This window comes from Micromys minutus (assembly GCF_963924665.1).
Source record: "Micromys minutus genome assembly, chromosome: 1".
NCBI lineage: Eukaryota > Metazoa > Chordata > Mammalia > Rodentia > Muridae > Micromys > Micromys minutus.
In genome coordinates, this window is record NC_137969.1 from 215,439,033 (window position 1) to 215,461,995 (window position 22,963).

Genomic DNA, 22,963 nt, shown 5'->3' on the forward strand with positions numbered 1-22,963 from the left:
TTACAAACACTTCGCCCTCAGCTGTTTACCTCCAGAGCTGGCAGGTTGCCAGGAGACAGTGGCCTCTCCCACTGCCTTTGTCCAAGAAAATTTTAGGTGGTGAAATTATTCTGTCTCCAACTAAGTTTTTCTTTCTTGACAGAACATCTTGGCCTCCGCTGTATCTGCACCAGCAACTTTGTCTTAACATTCATACAACATGTCACAGGACACGTTCATGTGCACTCTTTACGTGCACATCGCTAATGACACTAAATGTCAGCTTGGGGCTGGGTGCAGCTCCTGCTACGGTGCCCCAGGAGTCTGGGTCAATCCCCAGTCCAGCACAGGGAAGGGGTGGAGTTTTGTGGACATAATTTACATGTAAACCCCACTCCTGACAGGCACTCAGATCTACCATCATGGAATACCGAGGCTAGCGCCGGCACAGCTGAAACGTCATCTGGTCTGAGACCCTCAAATGTTGCCTTTATTTTTCCACCTCCCCTTTCCACCCCAGATCTCTTATTCCCTGCTCTGCTTTCTGATGTGGACCACTTTTAAATCCCTGTTCCATAGTGTTGCCCCTCCCTCTCGGATCAGCTTCCCTAACGGGATTCTGGTTCCTGCTCTTCCAGCACTCAGTGTGGTGTCTGACACCTAAAAGTGAATGAAAAGATGATTTCTTCTCTAATTATGCCAAATCAGACTGCAGATCGTAGACTCTGACGTCTCAATGTGCTGTTGTAAGGGGGACAAGCATGGTAGAGCATGGCTCTCACTTCAATACTTGAAGGCAGAGGCAGTTAGGAAGATTCAAGGGTAGCCTGAAAAAAAAGGAAACGTGTGTGTGTGTGTGTGTGTGTGTGTGTGTGTGTCTGTCTGTCTGTCTGTCTGTCTGTCTGTCTGTCTAGGGTAGAGGATGCCTCTCCCAGAGCATTGATCTACACACCTTACCAAGAAGAGAATATTCTAATTTCCAGCCATAGAGACTTTGCTGATCAATTCAAATATTTCCCCAGAAGTTGGGCTTCATCTGGCTCAACTAAAGGGCAGGCCCCTGTTCTCTCAACCTGGAAGTAAAATCTGGAATCGTCCAAGGCTCTTGGTTCCCTCCTTACTCACTCTTTCTCTCTGGCCCAGAGGCTTATCCATGGATGCCTTGAACAAGTTCTCTGAGATTCCAGGTCATCTTCATGGCTGACTCCCGGTATTGCATTCTAAGAGCGCTTCCTATCAGCTGCTGTGGTCCTGTGAACTCTCTCCTGCAGCGGTCTCATCTGTCAGGCATCTACGCCACTAATGAGGCAGCTGTCAAATGGTTCCCACAGACTGGGCCTAGTCTGATTGCTCTGATCTTGATGTGAATCGGAAGGTAGACACCCTGCAGATGGGCCTGTCTGTACAGGCCTGTAATCTCACCTACTCTTGATGGGGCAGAGAGACCACGAGCTAAAGTTCTGCAAGGCACACAGAGTGAACGTAAGGTCACTTAGTGAGCGTCTATCTCAGGCTTTAGACATAAAGGGGACGAGGGACATCCCTCAGTGGGAGAATGCCTGCCTTGGCAGGGAAAGCAGAGGTTCAGCCCGGTACCCCTGAAGTGGGCGTGGTCAGAGTGATTAAAGGAGGAAATGGATACTCTGCCCTCACCAATTCTATGAAATGAAATCACCCACTTCTTGATTGCTGTCTTTTCTTCTGAAAGGGTTCATTTTCCCCAAGTAGAAGAGTCCCCTGCATCAGGGCTTCACAGTCAAAACCTACCAAGGACCCTACCACAGAAAAGCACATTTGACTTCTGGGGATGATGCCCCTTGCTCGGGAAGGAAGCCTGGATGCTGGCATCAAACTGCATCTTTTTTTTTTTTTCCTCCTCATCCTCACCCTTTAGCCCTAATGGCTTCTGTGGAGCAGCTCTGACAGGCCTGCGGCTCCTGCTCTTAGGAGAAAGCTTCCGAATGTAACCTGCACCAGGTACAAGCTGTCCCAGGTCTACTAACCTTGGTAACAAGGTTCTGCTATATACTGATAAATAAACAAAACACCAAAAAGATTTTTATTTTGGATACATGAAGTAATTTTGTAGCTCATAATCCCTTGGCCGGATGAATGATGTTTTATATAGATTGTATGTTAGTTCATGCTTATGTGTTTTGCCTGCATGTGGAACTGCTTGAACACTACCTTCATGCCTAGTGCCCACAAAGTCCTCTGGATCTGGAGTTATAGACTGTGTACTCTTGTCTGGAAAAGCAGTCAGTGCTTTTGACCACCAAGCCATTTTTTTCCAGTCTCTCAACTGTTTCTTAACCAAAGAAATTCTTGTGACAGCAGTGACAGGCAGATCTTATAAAGCTGTGCCTAGCAAACTACTGTCAGGATTTTATGAGTTTTTAGTTCATTGTGTGGGCCCAGCAAGGGTGAGCGCCTCCCAAAACTCATAGGGATATTTAATGAAAGGCAATGAAAATGAAACAAATGGATACATAGTTATCTATGTGTTTCTATTCATCACCTGCTTGCCTGGGTATGAGACCAACCAGGGAGGAAGCCCCAGCCCCTGCGATGGGTGTGACCTCAGGTAGATGGTCCAGTTTTCCTCTGGGCAGAGGAAGAGGGCGGGCCAGAGCATCAGGGGAGCAGAGGCAAACCCGGTCTAAAAGCCTGTGGCAGCTTCCTCGGCAGTGGCAGCATCTCAGGATGAACACTAGGGACTGTGATGCAGCCTTGGAGCCAGGGCCTCCTGCCTGTTCCTGTGTGACCTCCTGGTGGGCTATGGTCCTGAGGAACCTGCGGTGAGTGTGCTTGACTGGTCAGTCACCTTCACAGTTCTCTTGTCTAGTAATAGGCGGTTGCTGGGGCATCCTATCTAGAACCTGTCCATGGTTCTAGGTCTGGAGGACACTGAAGCTTTAGGACTGGCTTTGGGGTGGGGGGACTTTGTGGCTAACTCCTGAGTTCTTGAAGATAACTTTATCCTAGCATCCGAATCCTACCTAGGCCAGTGAGGCAGGCAGGTTTGACTTTTCAGAAACGTATAAGGGCTTTGGAAACGAGACTTCAAAAAGACAGCTTCTCTTATCTGCCCAATTTACAACTCTACCAGATGAATTTAAATATTACTAATAATAGAGGCAGCCATAGCCTATGGTATGCTGTAATCAGAGGTGCAATCTTTTGAGGTCAAAGGCCTGTGTAGGTGGAAAAAGATACCTGGCTCCTTCTGGGTTCCCAGGTATGTATTAAAGGACTGGCTAACCTTCGGGGCGTACGTACGGGGATACTTGTGTAAATTCTTAATGTCTGAAAATGTCTGTTTATCCAGGTGTTTTATTTGTTTTTAAATATTACCTCTCAATGTTTATTGTTAATGTCCATGGTCATCTCAGTCTTGTTGGCATTGGAGCGAGGTCCTGGGTTCGAGGCAGTGGCCACAGGAGTTGTATGTATCCAGTTTTGTTGATACTGATAATCTTGTTATGTTTCTTGTTTCTGTTTCATTTTACTTTGTGTTAGTTACAAAGTACTCTAGGGTCACAGCAATGCACAGGAGATGTCACTTTGCAATGTCCCAGGGATGGTGACCAACAGGGATCTTTGCTGTAGTATCATAGCCATCCCCCCCCTGCCACCCTTGCCCAGCGCAGAGGTCAGAGAGTAGGTGGCCTCACACTGCTCCAGTTACCTACACTTTACCCCCTGACATGAGACCCCCCCCACCTCCCAGTTCTCTATAACACCAGTGGCTGATGGTTCAGCCCTCACTGAGCAGAAAAGAGCATCTTGTAGGTAGACAAAGCTACAGTTCCCAGTTCTACAGAGCCTGCCATTTTGCTGAAAACAGAGTTGTTGATAAGCCCCTCTGCTGTTTGTCTCACTAATTAGTAAAAAGGAAGTCTCCAGAGACTCAGGAAATGCTTCCCAAAGAATGACCTACTGGTGTAGTTCTTCATCTGAGCGGAGGACTGTTGCTCTAAAGTGAGTCGGACTAAGGCACAGACCCAGTTCCAACATCTAGACTTTTTGCTGCTTCTTTGAGCCAAGGGAGTTTGGATTCACCAGTGTTGTCAGGGTGACAACCACGTTCAGCCCATGTAGCACTGTGCCCATGGTTATGTGATGTGAGGCAGAAGGGGACCACTTAATCTGCCACTATCTGCAGTGATCAAGTTTTAGTATTGTCCCTAATTTGCTTTCTTTGACTGTGATAAAACACCACGACCAATAGCAAGTTGGGAAGGTGAGGGTTTATTTCATCTTACAGCTTAGAGTCTATCATGAAGAGAAGCTGGGGCACAAACTCAAGGTAGGAACCTGAAGGCAGGAGCTGAAACAGGGCCATGGAGGAACGCTACTTACTGACTTGTTCCTCCTGCTTTAAAAATTACATCGGCCCACTTGGCCAAGGATAGTGCACCCTTAGTGACCTGGGTCTTGCCACGTCAATCATTATTGATTAAGAAAATGTTCCACATACTTGTTTATAGGCAATCTAATGGAGATACTTTCTTAATTGAAGCTCGTCTTTCTAGATAACTCCACCCAGTGTCAAGTTGACAAAAACCTAACCCAGACATGTGCCCGGTTAGCATGCTTATTTTAAAAGTTCATCCAATCCAGTTACTATCTAAGGTGGATGATGGGACGATGAGAGTAAATCCTAAAATAGGAAAATGGAAAATATTCCCAGGAAAGAAGCCAGGAGGAAGAATGCTGGCAATTAGGCACATCAATGGACAGCTAGAAGTGAGTTCACGACAATCAGGCATCTTTACAGACAGCTCTTGAGGGACCTAGCGATGAGACACGTCATCTCTAGTGGCCCAACAGGTGCTCCTGCGTTTGTCCCTTTGCACATGGCCCCTGTCACATGTGCCCTGGCACATGCGCCACGGGTCGAGTAAAAGCCTTCCTCTCCCTAGCTCCCTTTCTCTTCTCCATCTCCCAAAGGCTGCCTCTATTTCCCCTCCCAATAAACCTCCCACATGAGACCTGTTACATGGTGTGATTTGTTTGGGACTCACCGCGGAGTTCTAACAAAGCCTAAAGGCTGTTTTCCTCTTAGCATGGCCAGTGAACTGTCATCACATTTTTGCATCAATGGGAGTAAAGAAAATGGGCAAAAATTCCTGAGCTTGCAGAACTCATGTTGATTCATTTTCAATTATAGTGAAAACATGAATAAGTGAAAGGGCAAAGCCCCCATGTCCCTCTTGCCTCCTCCATTGCTGCTTTCTCCTTTGTTCCGTCAGCAGATGCTGACTGGGCTCGGCTCTGTGTTAGACTGAGAGGGCTATCAAAGAAACTGTGCTATGCTACATGGTTCTCGAGACCCGGTACATAGTGTGGAAGATGGTGAACCAGAGAACAACCAAGGGTCAATCTGAGTCTCTGCTCATGAGTGGGAAGGGCAAAAAGGAAAAGAGGAAGAGCCACGGAGGGAGGGTGGATGTACACAGACTTTGTTGGCAAGAAACACTTGAGTGCATATAGGATGCAGAGATGGGTCTTGCTTGAGAGGGTATAACCTGGTACTCCTTGAGCAGCACAAATTGGCTGTGTCAGTCAGCACATGGGATGGAGGCACATGTATTTGGAAGAGTTGTCTGACTGAATATTGTCTGATCTGGGTCCCCAAAAGCTGGCTTGTGAACTTTTTGGACAGGAATAGGTGGCTCCACATAAGCTCCAGCGAGTTTTCACCGAGAAGAATCACCCAGTAAGATCCTCTGGCCCCTGTGAGGCGCCCTGTGTTTGCAGTTGTGGCTGATCAAAAGGCAGGTGAAAGAACACCCAGGTTCCAAGGTGGCTGTTTGATGTGGCCAGCCTATAGCCAGAACTGGCCAGAAACTGTCTCCCCTGCTCAAATCAGGTCTGTTAGCCACTGGTGACTTTTGATCTTCTGCTGATCTACAGGAAGTCAAATTGACAACCCCCTCATTAAAAGAAGCACCTTTGCATTATTGATGTTGGGGGAACGGGTCATTCTCTTCTTTTCCTGCAGAGGCTCTCACTGAAGTGCCTTGAGCTATTTGAGAAAAAGGTCCTGTATAAATTATTCCTTTAAAGGGAAAGAAAGAAAGACATACTTCCTTCCAATGCTTGCTCCCCAAGCAGACAGACCTTCAAAAGGTAACTTAGCAGGAGACTATCCTGGTTACCTTCAAAAGATAACTTAAGGGGTGCCCGGAAGGCAAGGCTAGGGATTTAGAGACAGTTAGCAGGAGGCTGCCCACTAGAAGGAAGCCTACCCTCACGGACTCCTGCTCTCTCTGCCCCAGTTGCCTTGATCTGTGGCTCAAAGCAGAGCCTCAGGCCTGGGATTTTCATCTCTAAAACAATTCCCTGCCCTTCCTGGTGGTTTCTTTAGAGTGTTATGAAATAATCCTCTTCACATCTTTCTTGCTGGTTCTGTGGGTAGGCAGTTGCCCATGTGTGATAAATATTTTTAAAGAGCTACTGGTTGCTCGGAGCTTGCACAGTTTTTCCGGTACTAATAGATGCATCCAAAACCCATGACTCATTATCTCTCTTCAAGCATCTTTTGGATATAGATAAGTGCTTTGGTTTGTAATTCATCAACATTTGAGGGAGAATTGTTTAGCAATTTGGCTATTTCCATAACAGAAGGCTCTTGTAAATGCAGGGGCAGGAAAGGGGTGAAGAAGCTAAGGTGGAAGGGACTCTGAGACAGGGTGAGAGAAGGGAGTACAAGCCATTTCCTCAGAGAAGAATTTTGGCGGAGGCCTGCGTCGTTGTTCTTGGGGTCCTCTTTGTAGGGTCCTCTTTGCATGCAGGAGAAGCAGGTAGAACTCAATGGGACTGTGACATCTTGTTGGAGATCAGGGCAAGATTCTGGGGTCAAGCAGACTTGAGGACTGTGGTTCGTTGTGACCTTGAGAAGGAAGGAGTCTTGATTTTTGACACTCATATACAAAGCCAGATGATAGCAGTTGCCACCTTACTCTGGTGTAGCAGAGGGACCGAACTACCATCAAACAACATTACATTAAGCAATTAGTGCTGACCAGTTACCACAGGGAAAGGGTTTGCATAACAAGTGATGGGGACACACTTCTCAAAAGTAGGACACAATCTTGAACTTCACGAAAAATGCGGCTCCAGACAGAGGCAGCCTTAGTGGACAGTCATCATTGGGCTGCCATGGCTTTTGGCTTTCGGTGTTTGTGCTGCAGAGAACAGTAAAAGAAAAATGCAGAGGCCTGAGAGCACCTGGTGCCCATACATACATGCTGGCAACACACACACACACACACACAAAACACACATACACAAAACACATAAAACACACACACAACACACACAAAACACACACACAACACACATACACAAAACACATAACACACACACACAACACACACAAAACACACACACACACAACACACACACACAAAACACACATACACAAAACACATAAAACACACACACAACACACACAACACACACACATACACACACACACACACACACACACACACACACACACTTATGGAAAATGCATGTGCTCCTATCTTACCCTGCCCTGGTTCTAGCTCTGTTAAAGTCTCTTGGGGACCTTTCCTGTCCCTGCTTCTCATGGGTCCTTCTTTTCTCAAAGGCGGGGGTCTTCTTCCATAGGCTGCTTTCTGAGACCAGCCAGTAGAGGGTGGTTCTAGTGGCTGCTCACTCAGAGCTAATGGGGCTGAGCTGAGGTATCACTGAAAGCACTGACTAAGCTGTCTGAAGCTGTTTCTGTTCAACTCTGGGGCCCGTCCAGGCCCCCTGTGCACTGCTCACTCAGATGCAGGGTCATGGCCCACCCCACCCCCATTCCAGCTATCCTTGGCTTTTGCAAGGACCAGCAGGGGCTCTGTTTAATGGCCTTCCTTAGCTGGATGCCCCTCAACATCACTTTACACAGTTACATACAGCTGTGTGAAGGATTTTGCTTACATGACAGGGTTAGCCTCTGAAATTGGATTTGAAGTTGTTATTGTTGTTTGGGACAGGGTTTCTCTGTGTAGCCCTGGTCATTCTGGAACTTGCTCTGTAGACCAAGCCTGTCTCTACCCCCAAATATTAGGATTAAAGAGAGTCACCACCACCACCACCACTGGGCTACATTTGAATCACAAGAGAAAAACAAGGGCTGGAGAGATGGCTCAGTGGTTAAGAGCATTGGCTGTTCTTCCAAAGGTCCTGAGTTCAAATCCTAGCAACTACATGGTGGTTCACAACCATCTATAATGAGATCTGATGCCCTCTTCTGGTGTATCTGAAGACAGCTACAGTATACTTATATATAATAAATAAATAAATCTTAAAAAGAAAAACAAACCAAGACAAAACTTGGGCTGGTCTTGAAAAGTGTATTCCTCTCTATTTTGCAGACTTTTCCCATATTCCTGCTCAGCACTCGGGAGAAAAATAGCTGCTGAATTCAGAAGCTTCACAAGTAAATCTTTCACAGAACGTGTTTTCCCTCCTCTGATGAATATGATGATATATTTTAATTTTTGTAAGTATGTACTGTACATAAATATTCCTGTATAAGTTCTCCCAAATAGAGAACTCACTGCTCTTACAGTCATGACATGAGAAAAACATTTGTTTGAAAGCCCTGGCTAGACTCCCCTGGTCAGAAACTACTATATTGTATCCAAACTGCTATAAAATGTGTGTTGATGTTGGGTGTTTTCCATCAGTCTTCCCTTGCTGAAGAAGAGTTCCAGATACAGCTAGGCTCAGTAGTTTACCCAGAGAAGGCTGTTTTTCTGTTGCATGAATTATATAAAAAGGCACCCTCCAACTCTAACGCAGGCTACTCTCTGGCCCCAGCGGTCTCACCCGCTTCCATGGCTAGCCCCATGCAGCGACTGCTCATCTCATGGATCTCTTGCTGTGGACTCTGCTCACATTCCCAGCCATCTGCCCCATGTGACTAGCTGTCACAAATCCCCACAACCCAGTAAAATCAAAACTCTAGAGGCTTGTAATTTGTCAGTCAGATTTATATCAGTAATTCTCAAACCACAAAATACCCAAAGAACTCAAAACCCAATTGATATAAACACAAGCTATACACCTAGATGGGGCAAATGCACCCCATTATTTAATCATCAACAAAGAAATCCCCAATACAATGGCTCCGAGGACTGTGTGGTTCTGGCTCTTCTTCCTCACCTATAGGTTCCATCTTGTCCCCTCCTCTCCTTCCCTTTCTCTGTCTCTCTGTCCTCATCTCTAAAACTCTCAACTCACCTTCCTATTTCAATGTCCAATCACAGGCTCTTGCATATAGACATCAATCCAGATTTTTCTTCCCTGTTGCTAAGATTTTAGGCTGGCTGCCATGTCTGATTATTATTATTATTATTTTAATGTGCGTATGGTAGATTCTAATGCTTGTTCTTATGCTGCGTGTCAAGCAAACATTTTATCCTCTGGCCATTCTTCTTAAACTGTATTGATTATAGAAGTAAGAGAAAAGAGAGACACACACAAAGAGAAACAAAAACCGCCACACACAGACAGACAGACAGAGGACAGAAAGAGATGGATTTGTATCCCCGTAGAGTACTGGGCGCTGGCTCTCAGCATCATGTCCTTTGTTGTATGCTAGTACGAGCTACATTTTGCTTTATAGCTAATGATTATGACATTCCATGTGGGTTTATTTTTGCCCCTTTGTACTTACCTTTTTGGAGAAATGATTTCTTCTGCTTTTACACAGAAAGGGTGAAGACTGCATGAACTCTTCTCTTGCTTGGCTTGCAACTTAGAACTAATTGCTTACAACACTGGTTCTCAACTTGTGGGCAACCCTGTTGGGAACAGACCAACCCTTTCACAGAGGCTGCCTAGTAACATTGGAAAACACAAATATTTACATTATGATTCACAACTGTGGCAAATTACAGCTGTAAAGTGGCAATGGAATAATTTTACAGTTGGGGTCACCAGTGTGAGGACTGAATTAAGGGTTCACAGCATCGGGAAGGCTGAGAACCATTGGCTTATGAAGGGGAAGCTTTTGGAAAAACTGTGATGAACAGACATGGAGCTGATGCTGTGGGTTGACTGTGATTTCTGCCTTACAGTTAAATTTCCCCTTCTCGTGGATTTAAAGAGACCTGAGACAAAGATTGCTCACACAGTGAACTTCTTCCTCAGGTCCGAGCCTGGGGTACTGCTTGGCATCTGGTGAGTGAGCTGACTGACAGTTCCCTAACTCGGATTCTTAGCTTTCCTGACGTGTAAATGTTTTGTCCACTGAACATCACCCCAAGCCCCACAATCCCTCTGCTTACCTGCATCAACTATAGAAAGAAAAGATGGCTATAGATAGACACAGAGACAGAGAGTCACACACACACACAGAGGAGGGGAGGGCAGGATTTGTCATAGAAGAGAAGTAGGAGGAGTGTGCTGCCTGTCTGTGTAGAACATGGTTGTCTGTGGAAGCTTCTAGAATCTGTTCCATACGCCTTTCCTTTTATTGCAACAACTCTCCTGCTCCATTTTGCTTCATAGATTTTTTGCTTTAGAGTACAGTCTTACAAATGGCATTCTTGGTTTCTGGTCCCACCCTCTTATACCTTACTCCATCCACACATGCTGTTATCCCTCCAATCTAGACACTAGTGTCCTGGCAAATGCCACAGCCAGGATTTGTCTGCTCCTTCCTTTTGCCAGCTACCCCTACCTCATCTTTTGGGTCTCACTTTGACTGCTAATTTCAGGAAACCTTCCTTTCCCTTGCTCTTTGCCTTCCTCCTTAGGTAAACGTGCTGTGCCCATCCGTGTCCAGTGCTTCTTTTCCTTGTAATGAAATAAAGATATCGTGATTTCTTCACTTTTGTACAAAGCAAATATTCAGTCAAGGTCAAAGGAGGTCACACATGTCTTCTGTTTTAATATTTATTTTTTTTTTATGTGTATGAGTACACTGTAGCTGTCTTCAGACACACCAGAAGAGGGTGTCAGATCTCATTACAGATGGTTGTGAGCCACCACGTGGTTGATGGGAATTGAACTCAGGACCTCTGTAAGAGCAGTCAGTGCTCTAACCACTGGGACATCTCTCCAGTCTCCAGGAGTGCCTTCTATTTTTTATTTTTGTTATGGTAACTGTGGGGTTTCTTCTGCTAGCTATTGGCTGTCATATAGTTCACCAGTGAGTCTGAAGTTCCAACTGGAGAATGTTCTGGAACTGTGCATGTAACTTTTTCCTTATCCTCAAGGACATTCTAGCTAATAGTTTGGCCTGTGTTCATGATCAGCTCACCCAGAGGACAGTGGCACCTGGATTTCCGGAAGTCCTAGGGATTGAGAAAATTGAAAATTTATTACCCATTGGCTAGTTCTCCATGTCCTATGAAATGATACAGTGCAGCACTTCCATTTTCAGGGTTCTCTTGTTAGTTGGACAAGCTAGAAGAACTTGAAGACAGGCATTTACAGTCTCAAGGCTACATTTTCTTTGGTTTTGTTTTTGGTTTTTTTTTTTTTCCAGTCAGATTGCATGGCTTTCCTTGAATAGTTTCCTTGCTTTGGAGTTGGGTAGTTAAAGTGAAGAGACTGTCTGTGGAGAAGAAACTTGCAGGTGTAATCTAGGAAGGATGGATCCTAGGGGTACATTACAGGCATCTCTTCAACTACCCAACTTGTGCTCTGAAGTAACCATCACTTAGTGGGAGAGTGCTGCCCTGCTTTGCTTTATGTTATGATAAACATGGCGACCAAAGCAACTTGATGAAGAAAGGGTTTATTTCATCTTTCAAAGTGCAGTTCATGGTCGAGAGAAGTGGGCAGGAACTCAGGTAGGCTCTGAAGGCAGGAACTGCAGCAGAAACTGTGGGTGATGGCTGCATACTGGCTTGCTCCTAGCAGCCTTTCTTATTCAGTCCAGACCTAGCTGCCTAGGGATGGCACTGCCCACAGTGGGCTGGACCTTTCTCCATCAACTAGCAATTGAGAAAACGCTCCACAGGCATGCCCACAGGCCAATCTGATGAAGGCTATTTCTCAGCTAAGGTTCCATCTTCCCAGGTGTGTCAAGTTGACAGCCAAGATTAGCCATCACCCCACATAATGTTGGGCATCCTTAATTGTATGTTCAAAGTTGTTATGTGTTCATATGCTGAAACCTGAGCATCAAAACATAGCTATTGAAATGCATGAGTGTCTTAATAATATATTGGTTACTGAGAGGAAAGAAAAAGGATTACCTTGGGTTCATGTTAAGATTCTGGGTAAATAAATACCTATTCCCGTTTACTTGTTTCAACCTTCATAGTTGTCATTTCAGTGGCTTGTGTTTAAGAACTGCCATCTTGGAAACTTCTTAAAAGAGACCAAAGTTAGAAGAATTAAAGCTGTAAACAGTTAACTTGCCCTGCGTGGGGTGATGGGTCTCAGCAGCAATTGTCCTCAGATATTTTGTGCTCTTAGATTATATTGTCAGTATATGCACGTGTTGCTTAGATAAGGTTTTAAAAACATCTTTAAAGTATGTATATACGCAGCTGTTGCTTTTGGCACATTATCTCTCTCACAAATGTTCTGCCTCTGCAGTATAGTAAAGCCTTGCCTTGCTCTTCAGGCACACAGTCCCCAGCTGCCGGGGGGAAGATGCCAAGGGCAAGTGTCGATGCTGGTACGAAGCCGCCCTCCGTGATGGGAACCCGATTATTGTTTACCTTCATGGCAGTGCACAACACCGGTCAGCATGTCTGTTTTGTGTGTCTGTCTGTCTGCCTGCTTATTTATTTATCTTTGAAAGATTAAGGGTATTTCTAAGCCATGGGGGAGTGAAGGCAGTTTTCAACCCCAGACATGCCTTTGCCTATTTCTCCTATTCCTTTGTTGAAATGTGAAGGTGTTCTGAAACACATTCTCTGTAAACAAGCAGTCTGCACGCAGAATGACATGAGTCTGTTTCTGAACGGGAGGGAATAATAATTCTTCTACTATGTCCAGATCAATTTCAGTGAAGCCACTAGTTTCTTTACTCCTCAAGATTGTTCATGATGATGGATTGAATCCAAATGGAATTGGTTGTTTTTTATACCCAGAAGGACGAGAATTAGCAGGCTCGATGGAAGTGGAGGGTCTCATGGGGGGGGGGGGATTCCTCATTCATGTGTGTCCAACAGGGAGAACTGTGCGCAGAACACTTGCCAGAACCACAGCCTTGCACACAGGCCACTAGAACCTCAGACTCTAGTGTGTTTCAGGTGATTTGCCCAGCTACCCTCCTCTCAGCTCAGACTGGTGCGATCTTGTTCTCATTGCTAGGGATAATTGTTTGTAAATGGCTTCATGCAGTCCTGCTCACCCCACGTAGCCTGTAAAATAGTCCCCTGCATTGCTTTGACTATATCATAGGTTTCTATGCAACATGCGTTCCTGTTGTAATGCTTGCAAGCTCCAAACAGTTGACAGACCCATGGAAGGCTGGAAAAGGTCTAGGCATACATTAAAGGGAAGAGCAATTCCCACGTTGGTGGTCTCTTCCGGAAAATGATGACGGAGAGTCCGTTCATCAGAAGCCTGGCACCTGAGAGAAGTCACCCAGAACTCTGAGCACAGGAAACTGGGGACTCTGATAAAATTCCACTCTAACACTTGTCTCAGGCTGTGCTCTCTGTCTGGCTTTGTCACAGAGCTGGCCTCCCAGAAGCCTGTAGTCCTTTGATGTGTTGTCAAAGCCTTCCCTGGCCCAGATGATTATCAGATGGGAACCGCAGGAGAGCTCTGCCTCGGGGGAGGGGCAGGGTAGCACAAACCTGAGATCTCTTGCTCTCATCTGTGGGGTTGGGGTGGGGCACTTCAGGGCTCAGGAACTTGCCCACTGGGTACCTTGCCTATGCCTCTTTGTCATTTTCTGTCAGGTGATGACTTTCTCAAGTCTTGCCCTCTTTCCAGGAACGTGCCTGCTCTGTCTGTTTTAGAATCACATTCCCTGAGACTTTTCAGTGAAACTGAACGTGGTCTGCCTTGTTTAACACTGTTCTGATTTGGTTAGACAGTGTTACAGTAGGTTTATTTAAAGGATCAGTGGACCGTGTTGCCTTGTCTGTGCCTCCGAGTGAATCTGAAATTGTACTCAGTCGATCCAGATTCATGGACCACACCACCCTCAGCCTGTGCCCTAAGGTCTCAGCCTGCAGTCAGCAGAGTACTGAGTAATGAGTACTGAGTACTGAGAACCAGTCCTCAAACAGGAAGTCCTGGGAGATTTGTTAAGGCACCTAAATCAGTGTATTTAGGCATGGGAGAACCTAGTAAAGTTGCACATAAAATTTGAAGTATGGCTCCATCTTGTTTCTAGGAAACGGGTTATTGCTTTAACCAGATGCTCTGGGAATCCCACTCACTGAGCAACTTTGACTCCGAGGCCATTTTTTGTCCTTAAAGGGATTTCCTGCCTTTTGGCTAATTCTTTGCTTGGTTTTGTCAAGATGAGAGTGTATGCTGTCACTTTGGGGATATTTTGTATTCCCAAAGGTACACCTTTCTCTATTTCTTGTTCTTTGTGGCTGAGTTAGTAGGATTCGGACAAACTGGAGTTGAGTGCAGGTGACCCAATCCGATCCCTTGGTTCTTTTCGAACTTTCCTTTAGCTGACAGGACACCCAGGGGTTCAGTTCTGCTGCACAGAACCCAGAAGAGATGGATTCCAGTACATTATCAAAAGTTCATGTTGGGAAGCCCTGGAGAGACCAGTGCACCCAAAGAAAGGCAGGGGGAAGGGAATGGGGACCTCATTCAATCATCTGCTCTGATACAGACGGGCTGGCCTTGTCACCAAGAAACACTTCTTATTCTCCTGTTCTTTATTTCTCTTAACTACAAAAACTAAACCAAAACAAAACAAAACAAAAACCAAAAACAAACCCCAAAACCCAACCCCCCCAAAACAGAGTTGTTAGGCCAGGTGTGGCCCCCACTCCTCTAATGCCAGCACTTGGAAGGCAGAGACAGGTTTGTGTGAGCTCTTTGCGGGCAATCAGGGGCCACACAGTGAAACTGTCTCAAACCACAACGGAACAAAACAAAACAAATCTAAAACCAAAAAAAGGGTTGGAGGGTGGGGGGGGGGGGAGGGAGACTGAGTAGGACTGGAGCCTACGAGTGACTTTTATTGAGTCTGAGTACCTAATTCTTGTGGTTTTCTTTTTCCTCTTCCTCTCTCCTCTACAGGGCGGCTCCTGCGAGAATTAAGCTGGCACAGGTACGACTGAGGGCCGCAGGGAACGTGAGTGCGTGCGTGCGTGCGTGCTGCGTGCATGTGTACAAACCCTTCATGAATTTGATCTCATTTCCACAAATCTTTTGAGACTTTCTGGGCAGGTGATTTTTTTTAAAACAAAGATCTTTATTATCATATAATCCTTCCTTTCTTTAATCCCCCTCTCCCTCCTTCCTATCTTCCCTAACCCAACTACTGTCCTTTGAGTTCATTCTCCCCCGGTCCTTTCTTTCTCTCATAAAATACTTTGATATTTAAGTTGTACCTATATATAAATTTATATTGCATGCTTTAACATTGTTTTATAAACATTTCTCATTATGTAACCCTGGCTGGCCTGGAAATTATTCTATAGAGCAGGCCAGCCAGCCTTGGACTCACGGAGCTCTGCCTCCCAGGTGCTGCAATTAGGCTCCTATCCCACACTCAGCCCCATTTTCCAGTTTTTAACATAGGGTCACAATTACCAATTTAAAGGCTATATATACAGTTTCCAGTTCATTCATAAGTAACTGCTAACCAGCCCACTGATATTATAATAAATTTTACTTTTCCCTCGAATTTATTTACATACTATAGCTGAGGAATACTTAAGACATCTATTTTGGTTTTTTTGTGCCTTGTTTATTTTCTTAGGAATAAATATTGGGGGCTGAGGGTTGTAACGGTTGTCCTTACTCAGTGTGGGGTGTCACACGGACATGCCCTACTCCATGCTCCTGGTACCTGGCCTCTGTGTGTTAGCTAGCTTTTTGAAGACTATGTAACCTGGCTCAAACAGAAAGTTCCAGTTAGTCCCTCACTCAGTTTCATCTGAACGTTACAGATCCTTGATGAGGCTGAGCCACGTCCATCCCTGGAGTAGGAAGCCACAGTACATAGATACAGACAGGTCCAGGCAGGCTTGGGCAGAATCTTGGCTCTGCCCGTAACTACCTGTGCAACGTCTAGCTGGTTAGTAAGAATGTCCACTTCAGTTTCTTTATCTACAAAATATATCTGTAAAAATATCTTGTCTTTGTATATTAATGTATTTTAGTTCATTTAAAATTGAACTGCTCATATTTTTTCTTTACCTACTTGGGATTGGGCAATGAGTTCATATATTTAAGTGGTGATCTCTTTATTTTTTAGTTGAAAGTATATCTTTTATCTGGCCATATTCAAGACAAGCACCTTTCCATGATGAGATTTGCCTCTTCCCACACTCTGTGTAGTGTTTATCAGAAAATTCATTCATTCATTCATTCATTCATTCATTCATTCATTCATTCATTCATTCATTCAGAGTGTGTGTGATCTCAGGGATGGAGCAGGGCTAGTGCTCCACTGCTGAGCCACACCTCCCGCTCTAGAAACTGCTTAAATGAAACTGTGACATGGAATCAGGTGCCCAAGTACAATATCCAGGCAACCCTCCAGCGGCCCTGAATATTATTTACATATTTGAATGTTTAACGGGCTACGGTTGTGTAGCTGGTTAGTGGTAGAGCCCGGGAGTGAGTGATCTAGGCTGCTTTCTATCTTTTGCAGACTTTTATCTCGAATTTTAAAAAATACAGAGTCTGTGAATCTGGGGTTCAAATCAAGTAGCTTGAACATGTTAGGAATGTGCCTTACCAGGGTGTTGTATCCTAGCCCTTCGGAATCCATCTTTTTTTCTCATGACAACTAGGAATATAGATGTGCTGCAGAGGAGTTCCTCTGTTTGCATCTTCTCCTTTGAAATGGTAACAGCCCTATGTGTGCAGGTGCTGAGTGAAGGCGGCTTTCATGTCTTGTCTGTGGACTACAGAGGTATGTCTGAGAACAGTGTACAAAGGTGACGGGTGGGCAGAAGGCTGTGGGTGACCCCTTGGTTTGGATCCTGTTGTGCTTGTCTCTTCTTGCCAGGGTTTGGGGATTCTACAGGAACACCCACAGAGGAGGGACTAACCACAGACGCTATTTGTGTCTATGAATGGGCCAAGGCGAGAAGTGGTAGAACTCCTGTGTGTCTGTGGGGCCATTCTCTGGGGACAGGGTAAGTGTGATTGGGAGACATGTCCTTCGGTGGGTCCTTGGAGGGGTTTATGTCTTTAATGGCACAGCAAACAGTGGGAGGGAAGCCAAACTAGGAAACCTCAGTTCTTTGGTCTCTCACTCCAGAACCTATAAGAGCCTGTCCTGACAGCATGTCTGCCCGTAAGACACTCTCCCCACAAGCCCCTTAAACTTCCTGTGCAGTTACCACACTGATGTCTATTCTGGAATAATTCATGAGAGCATTAATGAATACGAGCCTTACATTAGGGCCAATTCTGGGCAAAACTGTGTCTATCTGGACTTTCTAGGCAGACAGTCTAGAGCTTTTTCATCAGTTGCTGGCTCTGGGTTGTTGAGGCCACAGTGTCTGCTTGACTGCCATGTTTCACATGCATGATGTCATTGTTTTACAGAGTTGCAACAAACGCTGCGAGAGCATTAGAGGCAAAAGGTAATGGGAGATTTCTAATTGGAAGATTTGTGGCTTGAGGTAGAAAAATATAAAGTCAGGAGGTTCTGTGAAATTTGTGTATACACTGACCGTACATCCCAAGGTGCCCCAATTTTGAAGGATTTTTAGCAGTGTAAGTGTAGCTATTCCAGGCTTTAAAGTTAAGAATAAATACTAAGAAAAGAGCTAAAATGATTTCCCTGGGTGTGGTCACAGACACCCGTGATCCCATTGCTCAGGAGACTGAGGCAGGAAGAACTTGAGTTTGAAGTAGCCTCAGCTACACAGCAAGTCTTAGCCTCAAAGAGTTCTCTTTCTAAAATGATGTTTTAAAAAATATGATAGGACAGTAAAATATATTCTGAAATGATAATCATAGTACCACTGTCCTCTGCAGCTCATCTCCCATAATATTCTTGTTGGTGTTTGTCAAAGCGTTCTGAGTGTATCATGTATCAGAGTCTGAACGTGTAGCTTACTTTCTTGCCTTCTAACTGGTTTTATGAATTTAGAATCTCTGTGAGTAGATGTGAATAGGGCTAGACCACTTACTTAAAATTAAAAAAAAAAAAAATAGGATTTACTCCATGTATAGAAGTGTTGGATAAAAAAGTATCCTAATGTTGCTAGGAAATTTTTTAAAAAGCTCATGATCAATTGCTTCTGGTTTTATTTTGTCTGTCAGTTGCTTACAGACCCTTACTCTGCTAAATATGTGTACTTTCATTGAGAAACATATCATCTGTCTGTCTGTCTATCTATCTATCATTTATCTATAAATCAGTCTATATCTGTCTGTCTGTCTGCCTGTCTGTCAATCTCTTTTGTCTGCTATCTTTTTTGTCTCTTTTGTCCTGTGTGCTTACCCTGATACTCAGAGGTCACATGCTTCCTCTAAGGCCCCCAGTGCAGCTGCCCACAGACTTGTGTCTAATTCTGTGTTTCTCTCTCTCTTCCCTTTAACCACCCCTGCCTTTTGCAGCTATGCAGACTGCCTGAGTTGTTATTTTTCTCTCAAACTCCAGAAAAAATACCCCTGGACTTCAGTTTTTTTTTTTTTTTTTTTTTTTTTTTTTTTTTTTTTTTGAGACAGGGTTTCTCTGTGTAGCTCTGGCTGTCTTGGAACTCACTCTGCAGACCAGGCTGGCCTCAAACTCATGGAGATCCACCCAATTCTGCCTCCTGAGTACTGGGACTAAAGGCACGTGCCATTAACACTTGACACCCTTTATTTATTTAGTTTCAGTTGAGCATTGAACTTCTGGCCTCAGGAACGGTAGAAAAGAGATACAACCTAGGTCTTTATAGACCTAGTTATTTTTGATTATGTGATAGTAATTACTTATGGAAAGTGATAGATTGAGAACTTGGGTGATGTTCTCTTCTTCCTGGAATACTCTGCATTTCTCCTTCAAGGCATTTTGGATGGGGATAAAGTCACCACGAACCAATCAAATTTAGTTGATTTGAAGCTGTCCTCAGCCTTTATCAGCATTGCTTTTATCCTTTATCCAATGCACTGTTTTTCCTAGACTGAAGTCCTTTGAGGTCATAGCCAAACTCCTAGAAGTGATCTGGAGTCTCTCCACCTCTTTGCCATGTCTTGAATAGTTAGGAATTGTGTGTGTGTGTGTGTGTGTGTGTGTGTGTGAGAGAGAGAGAGAGAGAGAGAGAGAGAGAGAGAGAGAGAGAGAGAGCACGTACACACTTGTTTACAAATGTGTCTGAGTATGTATGTGTCTGCATTGGTGCATATACATATGTGTATGGGTATGTAAGCTTGTGCACATATGTGTATGTATGTATGTGAATGTGCCAGCACACACACATGTCTATGTGTGCATGTGTATACCTGTTTGCATGTGTGTTCATGTCTACACATGTCTGCATGTGTGTAGATATGCATGTGGAGTTCAAATATTGATGACAAATATCCTTCTCAGTTGCTCTCCACCTTATCTTTTGAGCAGGGTCTCTCCCTGAGCCTTCTCTCCACCTTATCTTTTGAGCAGGGTCTCTCCCTGAGCCTTCAGCTCACCTTTCTGCTAGACTAGCCACCAGGTGATCTGGAGGTGCCCTCCTGTCGCCTCCTCAGGGCTGGCATGAGACGTGTGCCACCAACCACACTGCTCCTAGCCTGGTTGCTGGGGATCTGACCTCAGATCTTCATGCTTGTGTGGGAACTACTGTTCCCGAGCCATCTCCACAGCCCCCTGTACAGTAGTATTTTTTTTTTTTCTGGTTTTGTGAGAGTATCAATAATTTTCAGTTTTAGCTTTGAATCCTGCCAGTTAAGATTGAAGCATGTTGAGTGATGGCTCTCAATCTTCCTCATGGTGTGACCCTTAGTTCAGTTCCTTGTGTTGTGGTGACCCCCAACCATAACATTATTTTGTTGCTGTAACTAGTTTCATAAGTGTAACTTTGCTAGTGTTATGAATCATAATGTAAATCGCTGCATTTTCCAGTGGTCTAAAGGGTCATGACCCACAGGTTGAGATCCACTGGTTTAGAGAAACCACTGGTTTCATCTGTTTGAGGGGAAAAGCAACTTTAATTTTTAGAGCTTTTCTTACTCGGTACTGACTCTAAAAATTCACACAGATTAGTAGTCCTCAGGTGCCCTAAAATACACACACACACACACACACACACACACACACATTCACACATATATATCACATATGCACATACATGCAAATACACATGCACATACATGTATGCAGATAAACCTACATATATGCATCTATGTATATATACATGTGCATATAGTGTCTATTTATTTTACATACATACATATACACACCCTTCTGCCATATACATTTTCTACTTGTTTTCTGAGCACTGAGTAAACAACTCTATCAGCCTCTTTCTCCTCTTTGCTTTTGTGTGTTCTCTGAGCCCTGGAAGTCTTGTAGTCTCAGAAGGCAGTGGCTTTAACTATCATATATATAGAGATACTCAAGAAGGAGAGGGCTTGTTGAAATCATATCCTTGAGTTGGAATAGTGCCTCATTGCAGCTTCAGTAAAGCAACTTGCTATGCCCATTTAGACATGAGCTCTGTCCCCTGAAACTCTCTGAAAAAGTTGTGATCATGGGATATTTATTTACTGATTTATTGAGACAGTGGCTCACCATGTATACCAAGCTGGACACTCAGAGACATTGGTGCCTCTGCCTCCAAGGGCTTGGGATCAAATTTCCATGCTACCATGTCCACTGTGGCGGTACACCTCTAATCCCATCACTGGGGAAGCAGAGGCAGGAGGATTACTAGAGTTCGCTGGTCAGCCAACTTAGCCTCACCAGCAAGCTCTACATCAGTGAGAGACCCTGTCTCAGTAAACAAGGTGGTGGTTCCTGATGACTTACATCTGAGGTTGACCTCTGGCTTCCATACTCATGTGTACACATGTGCATGCATGCTTGCGTATACAGGTGGACCCACACATTCTTAATCCCTAGCCCAGGTACACTGTGGGGTTCAAGAGTGTGCATATTAAAGTACTTCACAAATAGTCTTGAAGTAGGCCGTTTACACACAAGACCGTGAGGACCCCCGTTATCTAGGGTAGGTGGTGTTTTGGTATTTGAAGAAGAGAGTTCACTTGTTTTTGTTTTCTAGGATGTCCAGTTGATGCCATTGTCTTAGAAGCTCCATTTACCAACATGTGGGTGGCAAGTATCAACTATCCTTTGCTAAAGGTGAGTCTCTTGTTCCTCTGTGTCGAGGCTGTTTCCATGCCCAGGAGTTTATGAGTAGGGTTCATTTCTTTAACGAGCTTCCAATGTTCCCGAGTTGTTCTAGGCTTGGTCAGTTTATTACCGAAGGCACAAGTGTCTCCTCTAACAGAGGAGCGGATAAAGTGAAAGTTTTATCCCCTCACAAATGAACCATATGTTTTATTTTACATATAATTATGTATATATTTTATATACATGTGCTGCAGAAGTGAACACACATTTTAAAATTTTAAAACTCCTTGGATATAGCTCTACTATGGCAATTAATCATTTTGAATTGAAAAGAAAATTCTATACATGTTTCAGCTTTATGAATACCAGCCATAGCTCTTACATTATTTCATCATAAGGAAGATTCTAGAGAAAATGCTTTTACATAGCACTCCAGGTATAGACAACAGTCTTCTCAAAAAAAATGATACAAAAGTGAGTATAAAATATTTATTGTGCAATTCTCCTGTTATCATTGTCTCCATTATTCCTTTTTTGAAATAGGTTTCATTTCATAGCCCAGACTATACTTGAACTCACACTATATAGCACAGATTGGCTCCCAACCAATGACAATCCTCTTGTCACAAGCTCCCGGATTTCTGGGATTTCAGCATGGGCCGCTACATCTGGCTCGTCACCCTAACTTCACGATTTTATTCCAGGCCTCATGCAATTGTTTATAGTCACAGACTCACAATAAATGTGAGCAAGTGAAGCACAGGAGTTTGAGGGAAGGCAAACGTTTAGAGGAGATGCAGGTGGAACCTTTAAATTATTTGATGCAATAAAGCATCATAGGGGTACTTTAATCTGTTTATTTCGGAAATGTTTTGTACCGCAAGCAATCACAGAGATTTCAGAAGTTTGCTTAAGTGCTTCCATGGGAAGGTAGCCACATTTGTGTGTTTATGTGCTTGTGTCTCTGAGGAGTAGTTGTGTTTGAGCTTCTTTATGTACAAGTATCATCACACAGGTTACATTCTACTTCAGGTTACAGGTTACATTCTACTTACTTTTTTGCTGTATGGTATCGTTGTTACATGGTATCAGCTATAATACACACAGCACCATCTATAGGTCCATCCTGCTACTCAAGGATATTCAAGTCACTCTCAGATTGAAGCAATTCATAACATTGTCATTTTGTTATTGTGTATTCTCTCTCTCTCTCTCTCTCTCTCTCTCTCTCTCTTTGAATTTTCAGCCTCACACATGGTAGGCAAATGCTCTATCACCCAGCTATGTATCCTGGTGTATATTCTTATACTTGTATTCTATTTTTTCTGTGTGATTGTTTGGCTTGTATGTATGTCTTTACACCCTATGCATGCAGTGCCCGCAGAGGTCAGAAGGCATTAGATCACCTGGAATTAGGTTACAAATGGTTGTGGGGGCCATGTGGGTGCTGGGACTCAGAAACTGGAAGAGCAGCCAGTGCTCATAACCTCAGAATCTTCTTTCCAGCGCCAGACTTCTGTCTTGCTAACATGCAAACCTGTCACTGGGTGA

At 44.3% G+C, this 22,963-nt stretch overlaps 1 protein-coding gene across 1 annotated transcript in view; it reads left to right on the top strand.

Moving 5' to 3' along the window:
• Positions 1-2,682: 2,682 nt before the first annotated feature.
• Positions 2,683-22,963, top strand: part of ABHD12B (abhydrolase domain containing 12B) — a gene marked incomplete at both ends in the record, with an annotated part of 29,869 nt that continues 9,588 nt past the window's right edge. Inside the window, 8 exons of the mRNA XM_080924180.1 lie at positions 2,683-2,777; positions 8,373-8,500; positions 10,083-10,185; positions 12,587-12,723; positions 16,976-17,035; positions 17,132-17,261; positions 17,677-17,714; positions 21,342-21,421. Coding sequence (XP_080780306.1) covers positions 2,683-2,777; positions 8,373-8,500; positions 10,083-10,185; positions 12,587-12,723; positions 16,976-17,035; positions 17,132-17,261; positions 17,677-17,714; positions 21,342-21,421 — 771 coding nt within the window. The remainder of the gene's footprint in view (positions 2,778-8,372; positions 8,501-10,082; positions 10,186-12,586; positions 12,724-16,975; positions 17,036-17,131; positions 17,262-17,676; positions 17,715-21,341; positions 21,422-22,963) is intronic.